The 14,029-nt window shown below is 40.9% G+C and overlaps 1 protein-coding gene across 3 annotated transcripts in view; it reads right to left on the reverse strand.

The window, feature by feature from the left end:
- Positions 1-14,029, reverse strand: part of FRMD3 (FERM domain containing 3) — a 310,702-nt gene that overhangs the window by 85,388 nt on the left and 211,285 nt on the right. For all 3 annotated transcript variants that reach the window (XM_042964448.1, XM_042964447.1, XM_042964449.1), the window contains 4 exons: positions 6,895-6,982; positions 5,237-5,325; positions 2,023-2,086; positions 799-887 (listed from right to left, as the gene is read on the reverse strand). In XM_042964448.1, coding sequence (XP_042820382.1) covers positions 799-887; positions 2,023-2,086; positions 5,237-5,325; positions 6,895-6,982 — 330 coding nt within the window. The remainder of the gene's footprint in view (positions 1-798; positions 888-2,022; positions 2,087-5,236; positions 5,326-6,894; positions 6,983-14,029) is intronic.

The raw sequence follows: 14,029 nt of genomic DNA on the forward strand, positions 1-14,029 counted from the left end.
TTGAAACCTGAGAGCTTTATGGGTGGTTTCTGAAGTCCTGTCCAGTACTGACTTTCCATGATCCTAGGCTCCAACAGCATTCTACCCACAAACATTTGGCTCTCATCTCTGTATGCTGAAGGCTTCTTATTACGAACACCTGTGACTCTGCCAAAGCTTTCCTTCTCTGGTTGTGCGAGCACATTCAGCCCACATTCAGAGTAAGTCAGAGAGTATTAACTCTGCCCTCTGAAGTGGCCTTCCACCAAAATGAATGGGTAATTGGTAGACAAACAGCCCGGGTCCTTTGCTGGTCAGTGGGAGAACTCGGAGGGATGTTCTACAGCATGATAGAGTTCCTCAGAGGTGCTGACTGAGCACAGCTGCCCTCAGGAGTGACCTGCTCAACAATATGCCCTACATTGTTTGCTGTCCCATCTCTCTTCCCCAATCCCCTACTGGTATGTCCAGAAACCACATCCTAAAGAAACTACTTGAACTCAACTCTTCTCAAGGTCTGCTTCTGAGGGAGGCACCCAACCAAAAACAGATTCTGTGACATGTTGAATGGAAATAACAATGCTAAAAACAAACAAGCAGCCCACAGCAATTCTATGGGCATCACCCAAAGTGGAGCTCAGGCTTAGTTGGGCCAACAGTGGTTGGGAGTCAGCCTGCACAATGCATTAAACTTATAATTCCCTTTAATATAATAAAAAGGACTGAATTAAAAGAAATGATTATGCAGCTATTTGAAAAACATAAATGGTTCCATGGATGCTTTTAAAACCTGTGATTCAATGAATAAAAGCTACTCACTTATAAAAGGCCTGGTTCTCCACCCCACACTTCCAAAGATGTTTGCAGGCAGCTGGTGTTGAAGTATGGAATGCCAACATGGCTTTTTTCTAATAAAAAAGACAAAACAAGACAACAACAGGCATGTTAAACATAGTTTATGTTTTTCATGTTGCATCCCACCACCTACTAAACAAATTAAAAGTAATTTATGCATTACTATGGTCTTAAAAGTGTTGTTGGGGCACCTGGGTGGCTCAGTTGGTTGAGCATCCAACTCTTGATTTCGGCTCAGGTCATGATCCCAGGGTTATGGGATCAAGCCCCATGTCAGGCTCTATGCTGAGCACAGAGCCTGTTTAGGATTCTTTCTCTCTCTCCTTCTGCCCCTTCCTACTCCTGCTTGCATGCACTTTCTCTTTCTTTAAAACAAAAAAATAAATAAATAAAAGTGTTTTTGAAATGGTGTCTCCCCTTCCCTCACCCTTTGGAGACATCACGAATCTATTTGGGCCCTGTTTCTAACAAAAACAACAGCCTCACAACCCTTATCAACACTCCAGGAATCACTCACCTCTCGGTCAGACTTGGATTCCTTTAAAAACTTATTTGCCATCCTTGAATAACCAGTGCTTGTACTGAAAACTAGGGTCAAGAAAATCTGCAGACTTCCAGACCCAGCTCTGAGGCTCAAAGTTTCTGTAATGGCCTCCTCTCAAATGTGTTCCCTGATGAACCCAACCTACAACTGGTAACTTCTTTATTTGAAGACTCCTGGGGAGTATGGACTCTATTCATGAAACTGTAGACAGCAGTCATTGATTAGCCAGCTTTGGAAGTATTCTTCACTTGTTTCATAAATCTATATTTTGGCAGATTACAGAGGTAGGAGGTGGTTCCATTTTATTTTATTTTAATTTTAAATTCCAATTAGTTAACATAGAGTGTAATATTAGTTTTAGGAGGAGGCTCAATTTTCTATTTCTCAAAGCCTATCCAAGGATATTTTTTTACACAGCAGTATATGGTCCAGCATTGCTCACTGACTTTGGTCTTTAAATGTGTAAACCCACTATCTGTTTACCTCTCAGATGTTCAGCATAGAGCTTCCATTAGCATCATTAAATTTCAAAGCGGTGGTGTCCTGGGGCTACAACACTAAAGGCACATTTTATGCCTGTGTCTCGCTCACACACATGCACACACGCACACACAACTACAGGTAATTCAAAAGCAGTATCTGACCTCCTTCTGGGTGCCAATCACATAAAATGTCTTCCCTTCAAACTTCAATTTGCAGACATCTGGCCTAAGAAAAGAAAATCTCTTTGGGTGAGATGCAAACAAAACAAAACAAAACAAAACAAAAAAAAACAAAAAAACAAAAAAAAACAACCCTGGCAGCTAACCAAGGTACCTGGGTTTCCCAGAGGAATCTGGCTGACTCACAAATACCAAGCAGACTGCAATGAAACAAGATATTATCTTATCATCAGTGAAGGCCTAATGAGCACCAAAAAGCCCCCAAGTGAATTATACAGCAATTTTCTTCCCAAGAGAGGATCTGGAGGCAGCTCAGAATTATTTATTCCATTTTTTACAGTCAAGCTGCCTCTTTCTTCCAAGGAGCTCTGGGGGTTTCATGAACATTAACGACCAAAACAATATTAACTGGCCAGCCCACTTTGCAAGGTAGGAAGAATGTGATCATTTCAGGTTCGGGTAATGAAACGACACGGACTCACAGTATCTGTCTCTCTCACCCTTTCATATCCATCAAGGAACACACACGACATTGCAAAATTTTCATTTCTGCTCTCTCTGTTCATGAAAGAATAGTTTTATTAGAGATTTAGATGTTCAAAATTGTGAGGACAACTTGACACATTGTACTCAGAAGAGTGATGTCTGGTTTTATCTTAAGGAGCTGCTCAATTAAAATCTGCCTGAAACAGGGACCCTAGGTCACCTCCTTGGTGAGAAGATATATGTAAAGAGAAGAGACAATTCTATTTCTATTCCTTTGATCTAATTCCTAGGAGACTGATATGTGCCCCTGTGCTTTTCCTGGGGGAAAAAGAACAGTGTGGTCACATTAAGCGGTTCAAACTTAGGAGAGCATTTGCAAGAGTGACAGAGTTCAATGGATGTTAAAAAAACAAAACAAAACAAAACTAGGATTAACGTAGGAATCAAATTTGTTTTAGAAACATGTCCACAGCTGTTCCAAACACACGTGCCTAACTAGAGGCTGGAAAGGGGTGGGGGAGACATCAAACACCCCACCCACCATGAACTCCAAGATGTAGAACCCAGAAACAAATGGTCCGGGGATTGTCCATCTCAGTTCTTCTGTGGACCCAGGAAGAAACAGAAGCCCAAAGGGCAGAGACTTGCAATTAATCTGCCCTGGACACCTGTCAGGTTCTCCCCTACCTACTTCAGAGCTCAAGCCATTCAGAAACCTGACGATCCAGCATCCGTCAGGACCCCCACGTCTCTTGTGGTCCTAGGGTAGGATTGGAGAATTCCCCAAATTTTCCATGCTTCCCAAAGTCAGTAGGAATTCCTAGGGAGCTTATTCTGGAATGGCCTGAAGGGTGATTAATAAATACCCTTCTTTACAACGTGCGGAAAACACAGAGAAGAAAACTATTCACCCCACCATGCTACCCATACACAAAATGTCACAGTTCATGAACCCACCACTCATGACACTGTTGCATCTGATTCTCCTCCATCTCCCCTCCTCCCTGGAAGGCAGCCAGAAATAACTGACTCCCACCTTACGGATGAGTACACAGAGATTCAGAAAAGCCAAGAGGTTTATTACAGGTAAGTTTTGAGAACGCTCAGTGTGGAAAAAGAGAACAAGTGGGCACGGAGGGGAGCTGAAAGTAGGAACTGAACAAAAGGCAATGATAAAGAGGTCAAGGAAGAGATTGGTGAAATTGGGGATCTCAGAAAGAGAGGGCTGGTCATAAGGAAGAGAAAGTGGTGCAGGAGCGGAGTGGACATTAACTGGCTAAAGCTAACCCAGCAGAGAAGGTTTGAAAAGGCGGGGGGGGGGGGGGGTGCCAGGAGGACAGTGCACAAAGAGAGGGTGTTGATATGATAAACGGGTGCTAGAAGGAATCCTGAAGGTAACAGAACCTGGAAACCAAGGTTCAGGTAAGTATAAGAGCATTTCCAGCCCAAGACTGAAGATGGATGCCCACTGACCCGTCAAGAACAACTTCAGACCACAGGGGTGAGCCCACCGCCCAGTGAGACAGGATGGGGATGACAAACCTCTCAAGGGCCATCAGGGAGGAAACCGAATCAGGCTGAAAGTATGAACACCACTGAGCCTTTACAATATTCCACATACATTCAGCCTTCTCGCTCTTTGCCCAAACCATCCTGCTCCTTGATTCAACCCAGAAGGTGCTGCTGGTCATGTACCCTGCTCCACCCTCCCACTTCTGTACTGATGTGACTCAAGGTGACATGTTCATACAGATAATGCTCTTCTCAGCTGCAAGAGGTGGGTCTTGATTTGACCAACCCAGTCATGGCGTCCCCACTCTTCTCAGAAGGATTGGTTTAAGTAGGTGTGTGTAACCTAATCCTAGCCTATTAGATACATGGGAAGTCTCCTACAGGGGTTTTTGTTAAAAAAGTGATCATTGTTTTAATAGGAGACACATGGAAGGGGTGCTCTCCTCCAGGTAATGGGTATTGCTGTATGAAGATGGGATGAACAGAGTTGCTTGTGTGGCCATCTTATGAGCTTGAACCTGGAGACAACAGCCACTCCCCTGGGATGACAGAGAAGAAAATGGGAGACCCAGATCCTTCACGGTGTTGTCAGGTAGTTAAGTTAAAGGATCATGGAAATGCCTGACCTCTGGAACTTTTGCTATGTGACATAACCTCTTATCTGTAAGCCACTGTGAGGAGATAGTTCTGTTACTTTGAGCCAAAAGCATCTTCACTGATATACTGGATACCATAGGATGAGTCTGCAACAAGGATTTAACAGAAGAGTATTGGAGAGAAGTGAGCAGAAGAGGGTCCTGAGTTATTCAAGTGAACTTGCACCTTTACCCTGCCCTGACCTACCCTAGGGTCACCCCTCTGGCCAGACGAGCAGCTACTGGTGAGGAAACACTGGACACTTTCTCTTTGGAGACAGAGCTCCTGAGCACAAGACACACTCTAGGTCTCCTGAGGTCAAGGGCAACCTAGATTGGCTTTTATTTATAGATGTATAATCCCTTCATAATGACTCTCCACAGCAAAGAAATGAATTCTAAGCATTCTACCAGACATTTCCAATACTCATTCCCAAAGGGGTTCCCCTTTCTCCAGACATTTCCAAACAAACAAACAAACAAACAAACAAAAAAATCAAAGGCTGGGAAAGAAAAACAAGATTAAGAAAAATGGTAAGCCAGTTTCCCAAAGAAGTACTTACCATTTTATCAAATGGATTCTCTTATTTCCCTGAAATACCACAAAACCTGCTGCAGTGAATCCCAAAAATGTTGTTGTGCCTGTTGAATCCTGAAAAAAAGAAAAAAAGAAAAAAAAAAAAACAGAAACAAAAACATCTAGATTGAGAAATATAAAATAAATGATAAATGGTATGCTCATTCATCTTCCTCCTGGGTTAATTTCAGGTTAATTCCATTGATTATAGCAATAAACTAAGTTTCTGAGATGGGACTTCCAAGGATAATACTTCTAAAATCTAGGGAAGGTCTGGGAATATGTAGCTTTTTCCTTCTACCTCTCCAGGAACATCCTGGAAAAATACAGATTACTCACAAACTACTATGTCTATTTCTAACTGTGTCCTCGGCCACCTGAGTGCTCAGATCTGCCCTATAATGTGGGCAAACTATTCTCAGTCATCAAGAGCCCCCAAACCAAAGAGGCTATGAAACCAAAGCCCTGAATATCTAATTTAACTTCATTCAATTCCACATGATATTTCTGGCAATTTTAACATAAAGAAAGGTCCAGAAATGCCTACTTTGCTTTTAGCCTCAACCAGAAAAATTAAGCATAGATCACTAAAGGCAAAGGAAAGACAACAACAAAAATCAAGTCCATTTCCAAGTAACAAATAAACAGAGAGGCTCAAAATTGTGGATTAAGTCTGATTTGCTAAGTGGAATAAACTGATTTATACCATTACTAGGAAGAGGATCCTGGCCAATACGTTAAAATAATTGCATGGGCAGAGCAAGAAGCCCATGCCAATGTGAACAAGTACCTGCTGTAGTCATCTGGAGAGCCTGCTCTGCACCCCACAGATCCTGATGTGATTGGGCAGCAGAAGTAGATGAAGCTACCCAGGTGCTTCTAATGAGCAGCCTGCACTAAAAGCTATTGACCTAGTACTTTATCAAACACTGTTAGCTGGTACCATATGGGTAAAGAAATGTTCCAGTAGGACTCAAGAACTTACCTTTAAGAGCCTGGCTGATATAAATGCTTAGTTTAGGATTCTAGTTAGTGTCTGGTTGATGTGTGGCTAGTGTAGGGTACGGAAAAAAGAAAGCTGCTTTCACGGACCATTTCTGGAAAATGTGTGCATCATCTTGGGGGCTTGTTAAAAAAGCATATTCCCCCACTGCACCCCCAGCGATTCTGATTCAGCAGCTCTGGGGTGGACCCCAGGTGATTCTAATACATGCTTAAGAAAAATACTGTCAAATGATACGAACAACAGAAACAGGAAAAACAATTATTCCTAATGTCAAAATATAATATTAAGTCTTTTTTTTCTTCTACCTTCCCGATTTTCAAGAGTCCGTTGTTGCTGACAATGGTCTTGAAAATCTCTTGGGATCCTATAACTTCTCAGGGGTAGAATCATCCACTTGATGGATAGATGGATGAATCATATGTGTTAATTGAGGAAAACGTGGCCACTACATAGCAATTAGCAAACTATTGGGAGGCTGCAATGGAGAAAATCAACTACCAGAACACGACACCGCAGCCTACTGTTGTCCCTTCCAATTAGGGGCAATGGATCAGGCTGTAGAAATATCCTGCATACCAATTAACTCTCTTGTGTGCAAAACAATCATTATATGTTGGCCTGCTATGAGGGGCACTCACCTTGCATGGGTGGGGGTCCACCCCATAGGTTTCCAAAGTGTGAGCTTTCAGGAGTAAGTTAAATTCAGCAACGGGTGGGCTCTGGCCTCTAAAAATCACACGAGAATAGTTTAGGGTGTTAATACAGAAGATTATAGAAACATAGAATCCCTTCATTCAATAAAATGTGATATCCTAAACTAAAAAAAGAGAGACATCCCTACATAAATAGTAATCAGTAAGACTGATCACTATTTCTCACCACGAAGAGCCCTTTGCTAAGAAACCTAAGCTCATGTTCCCTGGCTAATTGTTTCATAATAAACCTACATGTACTCTGAGGACTCCAGTGACCCGTACAGTTAATCGACATTATCAAGTTACCAATAAGTAAGCCTTGCAAATTCAATCTTAATATGAAATAGAAGTCAGCATCTGTTCTTTCCTGCTCACTTAAAAAGATTATACAGGGTAAATACCATTCCTTTTTGCTCAGGGTAAAATACAGGCAATCCTGTTACCCTACCAACAAGCCTGAACAAAGCCATCTGGTAGGACAAACTGTCAACCATTCCACTGGAAAGCTCTGGATTTTGAAAGGAAATCTCAGCCACTAATCCTAGCAGTGTCCTCCAGGGTGGTAAACAAGGTCTTGGCCTCAGCAAGGGAGAAAGGGGCTACAATACAGATGGCTGTAAAGCCTTTTGGGGCTAAATTCCAAAGCAGGATGGTGCAGCATTCCAAAGACTCCACTTTAACTAATGTTAATATCCCACATGTATCTTCGAGAATCCAAACCGTTCCCTAAGGATAAATATGTAACCCTAACAACCAAGTAGAGTTTGCTAAAGAAAACAACAGGAATGTGTTTTTATTTCCAAAACCTAAGATTACATTGTAATATTAAATCTATTTCCACCCACGCTTCCCCCCATAGATGCATTTCCTCCCCTAGCCATCAAGACAACTAAATCATCGTGCCTCTAAATCAAAACAGTATGCCATCTACCTTCTCCCTGAAGCCTTTTGAGATCTTCTCTTTACCCTGAGTGACTGAAATTCCACTATGATATGTCTAAGGAGTGTCTTTACTCATCATGATCAGCACTGTGGGGATACTTTTAATCCAATGATTCATTTTTCTTTGGCTATTTCTTTTCGTCTCTTCCCAACCTCCTTCTTCACCAACCTTTATTTCTTTTCTTTCTCTTCTCACCTTTGAGAGACCCAAGTAAATGGATATTGAACCCCCTAGGTCTATCCTCCATGCCTTATAACCTTTGTTTCATTCTCTAAATCGTTCTTTTTGTACATTCTGTATCATTTCTTAATTCCAACTTCCAACTTGCTCATTTATTCTTCAGCTGCATGCATTCTGCTTTTATTTCCGTTTATGAGTTTTTTAAAATATAAATATTGCATTTCCAATGTAATATCTAATTGGCTCCGGAAATAGCTGCCTATTCTTATTTTATGCAATAAATTCCTTTTATTCCTCTGAGGAAAAAAACACATGGTTTCCTTTAAAATCTAATCCTGTTTACACCGTTAATGCTGTTTTCTTGGTGATGGTCTTCGGTTTACTGAGTCAGAATCTCTCATTCACGGAGTTGGTTTCCTTAAGTGTTTGGCGATTCATGGATGGGCATTCATTTTTGTATTTGATATTATTTAACGCAGTGGCCTCTAGAGGTTGTAGGGAAGGAGCGGGTGGTGGGGCATGCCATCTGGGAAGAGTGTGTGTTAGTAACTTGATTTTAAACTGAAAGTTGTAGTTTCTCCAAGTGTTGCTCACACACAGGGTACTTCCAGCCCAAGCCTGCTATTGCCCATGAGGAACCAGAGAAAGAGGTCAAAGCTTCCCAACTGTGCCAAATGTAGTTTTGCACCCACCATGATGGCTGACCTGGGTATCTGTTGCCTGAAGCACCCAGAACCACTCCTACCCTACATATGTATTTAACCTGGATTTGCTCCATCTATTTCCCATCTTCCAGAGACACTGTAGGACTTCTGATCCAAAAATGGTCCACAAATGGTATACTTTCCTGCATCTGCTTTCTAGTACTTTTTCTATTATCCATAGGGACTTGGAGAGGGAAGAAAAGGTAGCCATATGTGTTCTTTTCAAAGAAGAAATAATTTTTAATTCATCCTTTACAGAACATATTTCTGAGGGATTGACTCAAACACCTGCTTTAAGAAAATAAAGTCTTTCTAAAGCCTTTCAGGCTTTCCTCTTCTTTGGTCTTAGTGTTCTAAAGTTTTGCCATGATATATATAAAAACAGCATCTTTATTCATCCTGATCAGCACTGTATTGGCCCTTTCAATACAATTCCTATCTTTCTTTGATTCTTTTCAAGTCACAGTCACTGTGAATTATTTCTCTTCCTGATACCATAACAATAGGTTCAGAAAAGTCACCAACTATATTGATGGGGAAGGGAAAAGGGATTTGGGGGGAAGTTTTCTCAAAACATGCAGGTATTTCTCCATAGCTCTCGTGCAAGTTCCAGTAGTAATAGCTTCTCTTTCACTGAAAAATAAGTCATTAAATCCAAATATTGGATGCCATTTCCTTCCCTGCCACACATTCTCACTCACTCACTCACCCAGAGGCTCATAGCACCCTCTGACGAGGGGCAAAGCACAGAGCTAAGCCATCTGGCATCTGGTGGCCCTCAATGCAGAACTTCAGTCTAATGGCCCAGATGGAGGCCAAAGGGAACCAGGACCCCAGGGCCAAAGTAGCCCAGGCCATTAGCTCTGCTGGGGATAATACTGGTTGACATGAAAGGGCTCTACTCCGTCCCACACTAATAAGAGCTCCTCCGCTCCTGAGAGCTGGCCATTCTCCCCAGTGGTTACATTGTCAGCACCTCTGAATAAAGAACATGGTGTTTATTCTTAAAATCCAAGTTTGGTTTTAAAGCAGACCCCTCTTTTCTATTCAGTCTGGGAACAAGTTAATCATGAAAGGTTGTAATTTCGAAGTTCACATTGGAAAATGAATGGGTTCTGCTCGCCTGGGTGGTCTGACCACTTTCCTGTCCTTTGTAAATCTGATAGGCATCTGATTTCTAGTTGCAAACACTCAACCACAGATGGTAGCAGGTGCAGTGCCACACAGCTCCAGAGGAGGGGCTGCTATTAAACTCAAAGACCTCTACTCACTGGGAGATCACATCCAGGGTGTGAAATGGGAAGCCCTAGTACAGGAAAAGATTTCAGCAACAGGTGCAATAAAAAAAAAAAAAAAAAAAAAAGGACTTCTATGTAGAATTTGGTTTAAACTCCAACAAATCAATAAACAATAAAATTTTAAAATATAAAAAATATATGTATATAGATATATATGTCTGTGTCTGTGTATGTGTATATATATATATATATATATATATATATATATATATCTCAGAAGAAAAGTTAGCAAGACTTAAATAGGCACTTCATAAGATATCCAAATAGCCTACAACTATGTGAAAATGTGCTTAACCTCCTCATGATCAGCAAAATGCAAATTAAAACTATGAGAAATCATTTATACATCATCTATACATTATATACGTTTAAATAGCTAAAATTTAAAACATAGTACCAAACGCTCACAAGGATTTGCAGAAAAAGCAACTCTTATACTGCTGGTGGGACAGCAATTTGGTAGAACTATGTGGGAAATTGGCATTATCTACAAAAATTCAACATGTTTACCTTGTAATACAGCAATTCCATTAATAGTTTTATATGCAACAGAAACTTGTGCCTGCCACACCAAGAAATACATAGAATTTTCATAGTAGTGCCATTTGTAGTAGCAAAAAAATAGGAAACTCAAATGTCTATGCACAAGAGAATGGATAGACAAAGGAATGCTCAACAGCCACAAAATTAAATGAATTAAAGCTACATACAACATGGGCAACTATCACAAAGATAAAACTGAACAAAAGAGGCCAGATATAAATGAGTACACACTGAACGAATTTATTTATATGGCTTTTAAAAATGAGTACAACACAACTAACATGTTAAAAGTCAGAGAAGAGATTCCCTTTGGAGAGGAGAGAGAAGGTAAATGTTGAGAAGGGGCAGGATAGGAGCTTCCGGGCTGTTACCAATCCTCTCTGACTTGGGTGGTAGTTATACACATTTGCTTTGTGACAATTCATCTAGCTTTACATTTATGTTTTGTGCACTTTCCTGAATCCGTGTTCTATTTCCATTTTTAGAGCATAAGACAAAAAAAAAAAGGTGATGAAGCACTGAGAACCCTCACGTACTGTGGGTGTGAGTGTCAGCTTGAGAAACCCCATTAACAAACAAGCCACCACTTCCTAGAAAAGCGAACACCATACAAACTCTACAGCCTTACAAATTCTACACACGGGTTTCTACCTAGGCTAGGAACTCCTTTACATATGCTCCCATGAGAATTATTCAAGAAACCATAAAGACTTTGTAATAGCAAAAACCTGGAAATAACCCAAATGCCCATCAACAGAATGGATACATAAAATGTGACATGTTCATATCATAGTGTATTAGTTACAAAGAAGTACAAATAAAGACCTATGGCTACAGGCATCTGCTTGGAAGAACCTCAAAAACAATGTTGATGGGGAAAGTAAGATGCAAGAATAGAGTAGGATCCCATTTATGTGAAAGTCAAACACAAAGCAATGCATTATTTAGTGATAAATATCAAGTACACTTAACAAAAGCAAAATAAGAGAATGAATACCTCCAAATTCAGAACAGTGCAGAGGAGGGAAGGAGGTGATCTGGGAGGGGTGCACCTGAGATTTCAGGGCATCTGGTGATATTCTAATTCATAAACAGAGTGAGCAGGTCATGGGTGTTTTTTCAACTATTCTATATTTTTTAAGGTTTTTAAATTTATTTTTGAGAGAGAGAGAGAGAGAGAGAGAGAGAGAGAGAGAGAGAGTGTGTGTGTGCATGAACAGGGGAGGGACAGAGAGACAGGGACCCACAGAATCCAAAGCAGGCCCCAGGCTCTGAGCTGTCAGCACAGAGCCTGATGCAGGGCTCGAACTCACACTGCGAGATCATGACATGAGCCAAAGATGCTTAACCGACTGAACCACCCAGGAGCACCTCAACTATTCTTTAAATTACACATATATTGTATATAGTCTTATGTGCTATATATTTGCAATGGTGGAAAAAAAAGGAATAATTCCTGTCCTTTTAATAAAATAATTACTGAACAAAATATCATTCAGTCTAAAAGTACTGCTGAACAAAACAGGATTAGGAACATAACAGATATGCATGCTGGGCTACCTTTTACTAAACTCTACTGTTCCAAGCGAAATATAATCATTTCTGTTGTAAAGCAATATATGTATTTTGTCACTTAGCACTCATAAAGGAGAAATTCTTATCATTTTATAGATGAGGATTCTGACACTCAAAAAGGAAAAGTAACTTGCTCAAGGTTCCTCAACTAGTAAATGCCGAGGTGAAGTTCACTGCTCAGTGCCTTTGTCACCATCACTACCAACATGATATGGTCATGCCATCACAGAGCACATCAAAATGAAATGGTTTCTATCAGTTCTTATAAAAACCCTTTTTAAACTCTAAACACTGCATCTTATCAGTGATGAAGCCATCCATCTGAGGTGCCTGATATTCAGACCTGATGAGAGCAGTGAGGTCTCAGTTTTAATCTGGGTCAGAGATCCCCAAACTGAAGCCCATGGGCTAAATCGGGACCACTGCCAGGTTTTGTACAGCCCTTGAGCTAAGATTGGTTTTTCCATTTTTAAATGGTTTAAAACAATCGAACAAAGAGTACTTCCTGACCCATGAAAATTATGTAACATTCAAATTTCATTACCATAAACTCTTACTGGAACACAGCCATACCCATCTGTTTGCATACTGTCTATGGATGTGGTCATGCTCCAACAGCAAGACTGAGAACTTGCAACAGAAATCATATGTTCTGGGGGCCGCTGGGTGGCTCAGCTGGTTAAGCATCCAACTTTGGCTCAGGTCATGACCTCACAGTTCATGAGTTTGAACCCTGTGTCAGGCTCTGGGCTGACAGTTCAGAGCCTGGGGCCTGCTTCGGATTCTGTGTCTTCTCTCTCTGTCCCTCCCCCGCTCACACTCTGTCTCTTCCTCCCCAAAATAAGTAACCATTAAGAAATCATATGTTCTCCACAGCCTCAAGTGTTTATTAAGCAGCCAAGTATAGAAAAAGTTTGCTGAATTCTGAAGGGTAGGAAGTGAACACAGAAATAGAAAACAACTAAAGCTGATCTCCTTGATTCCATAAAATGAAGGTAAAAATAGTGCCTACACCTTGAAGATGTGGTGTACAGAGTAAGAGGCTGACAGATAAAAAGCCAGTAGACTAATGCCTGGCACAGAGTACGGCCTCCCCTCGCCCTCTGAACAGCATTAGTTCAGCACGTGACTGAAATCAGAATCATGAGGCTGAGGGAAATGTCAGGAAGCATGTCAAGATATTCACACCAAAGCAAAGACCCCTCTTTAAAATAAAAGTCCTCAAATGGGTATCATTTGCCTTGGGTTTGATTGCAGATCTCCAACAGCTAAGTACTGAAAAGACCTTATCTAAAAAAGTCAGACACAGAGAAAGGCTAACTGCAAATGTTCAGAGTATAAAGATGTACAAAACCATGGAGGAAAGATGGAGACCCCGATGACGCTGGAAACTGAGTCTCCCTGACTCACGGAGGAAGAAGCCAGTGAATGATCAGGTTTTCAGGAAGACACTAAGACCAGTTAAACACATTTTTTGTGCCTCCTCAGATCTCCCTCTGGACATTTGTTTCTGTCAAAAACTCTTTTTGGTAATGGAAAATAATGATTTTCTATCCTTTGAATCTTACATCAGAAACTGTTCTGCTAAGATTAATAGTGTCTCTAATGAGACATTTAGATGAAACACCAGTGATTAGGTGAATTCTGTAAGAGCTAACAATTCTCTAAAAATATGCTTTCCTAATAAATTAGGTGAGGTCGAGTAATCGTGTATTTAGCCATCTATCTCCCTTCTACCTACCTGGTATTCTTTTTTTTTTTTTCCAAAAGGAACACTCTTATTATCTGTGTATGATAATTAAACGGGGTGTGGGTCTTGCCAGCAAGGATCTGGA

This window comes from Panthera tigris, chromosome D4 (assembly GCF_018350195.1).
Source record: "Panthera tigris isolate Pti1 chromosome D4, P.tigris_Pti1_mat1.1, whole genome shotgun sequence".
In the NCBI taxonomy this organism is placed as follows: domain Eukaryota; kingdom Metazoa; phylum Chordata; class Mammalia; order Carnivora; family Felidae; genus Panthera; species Panthera tigris.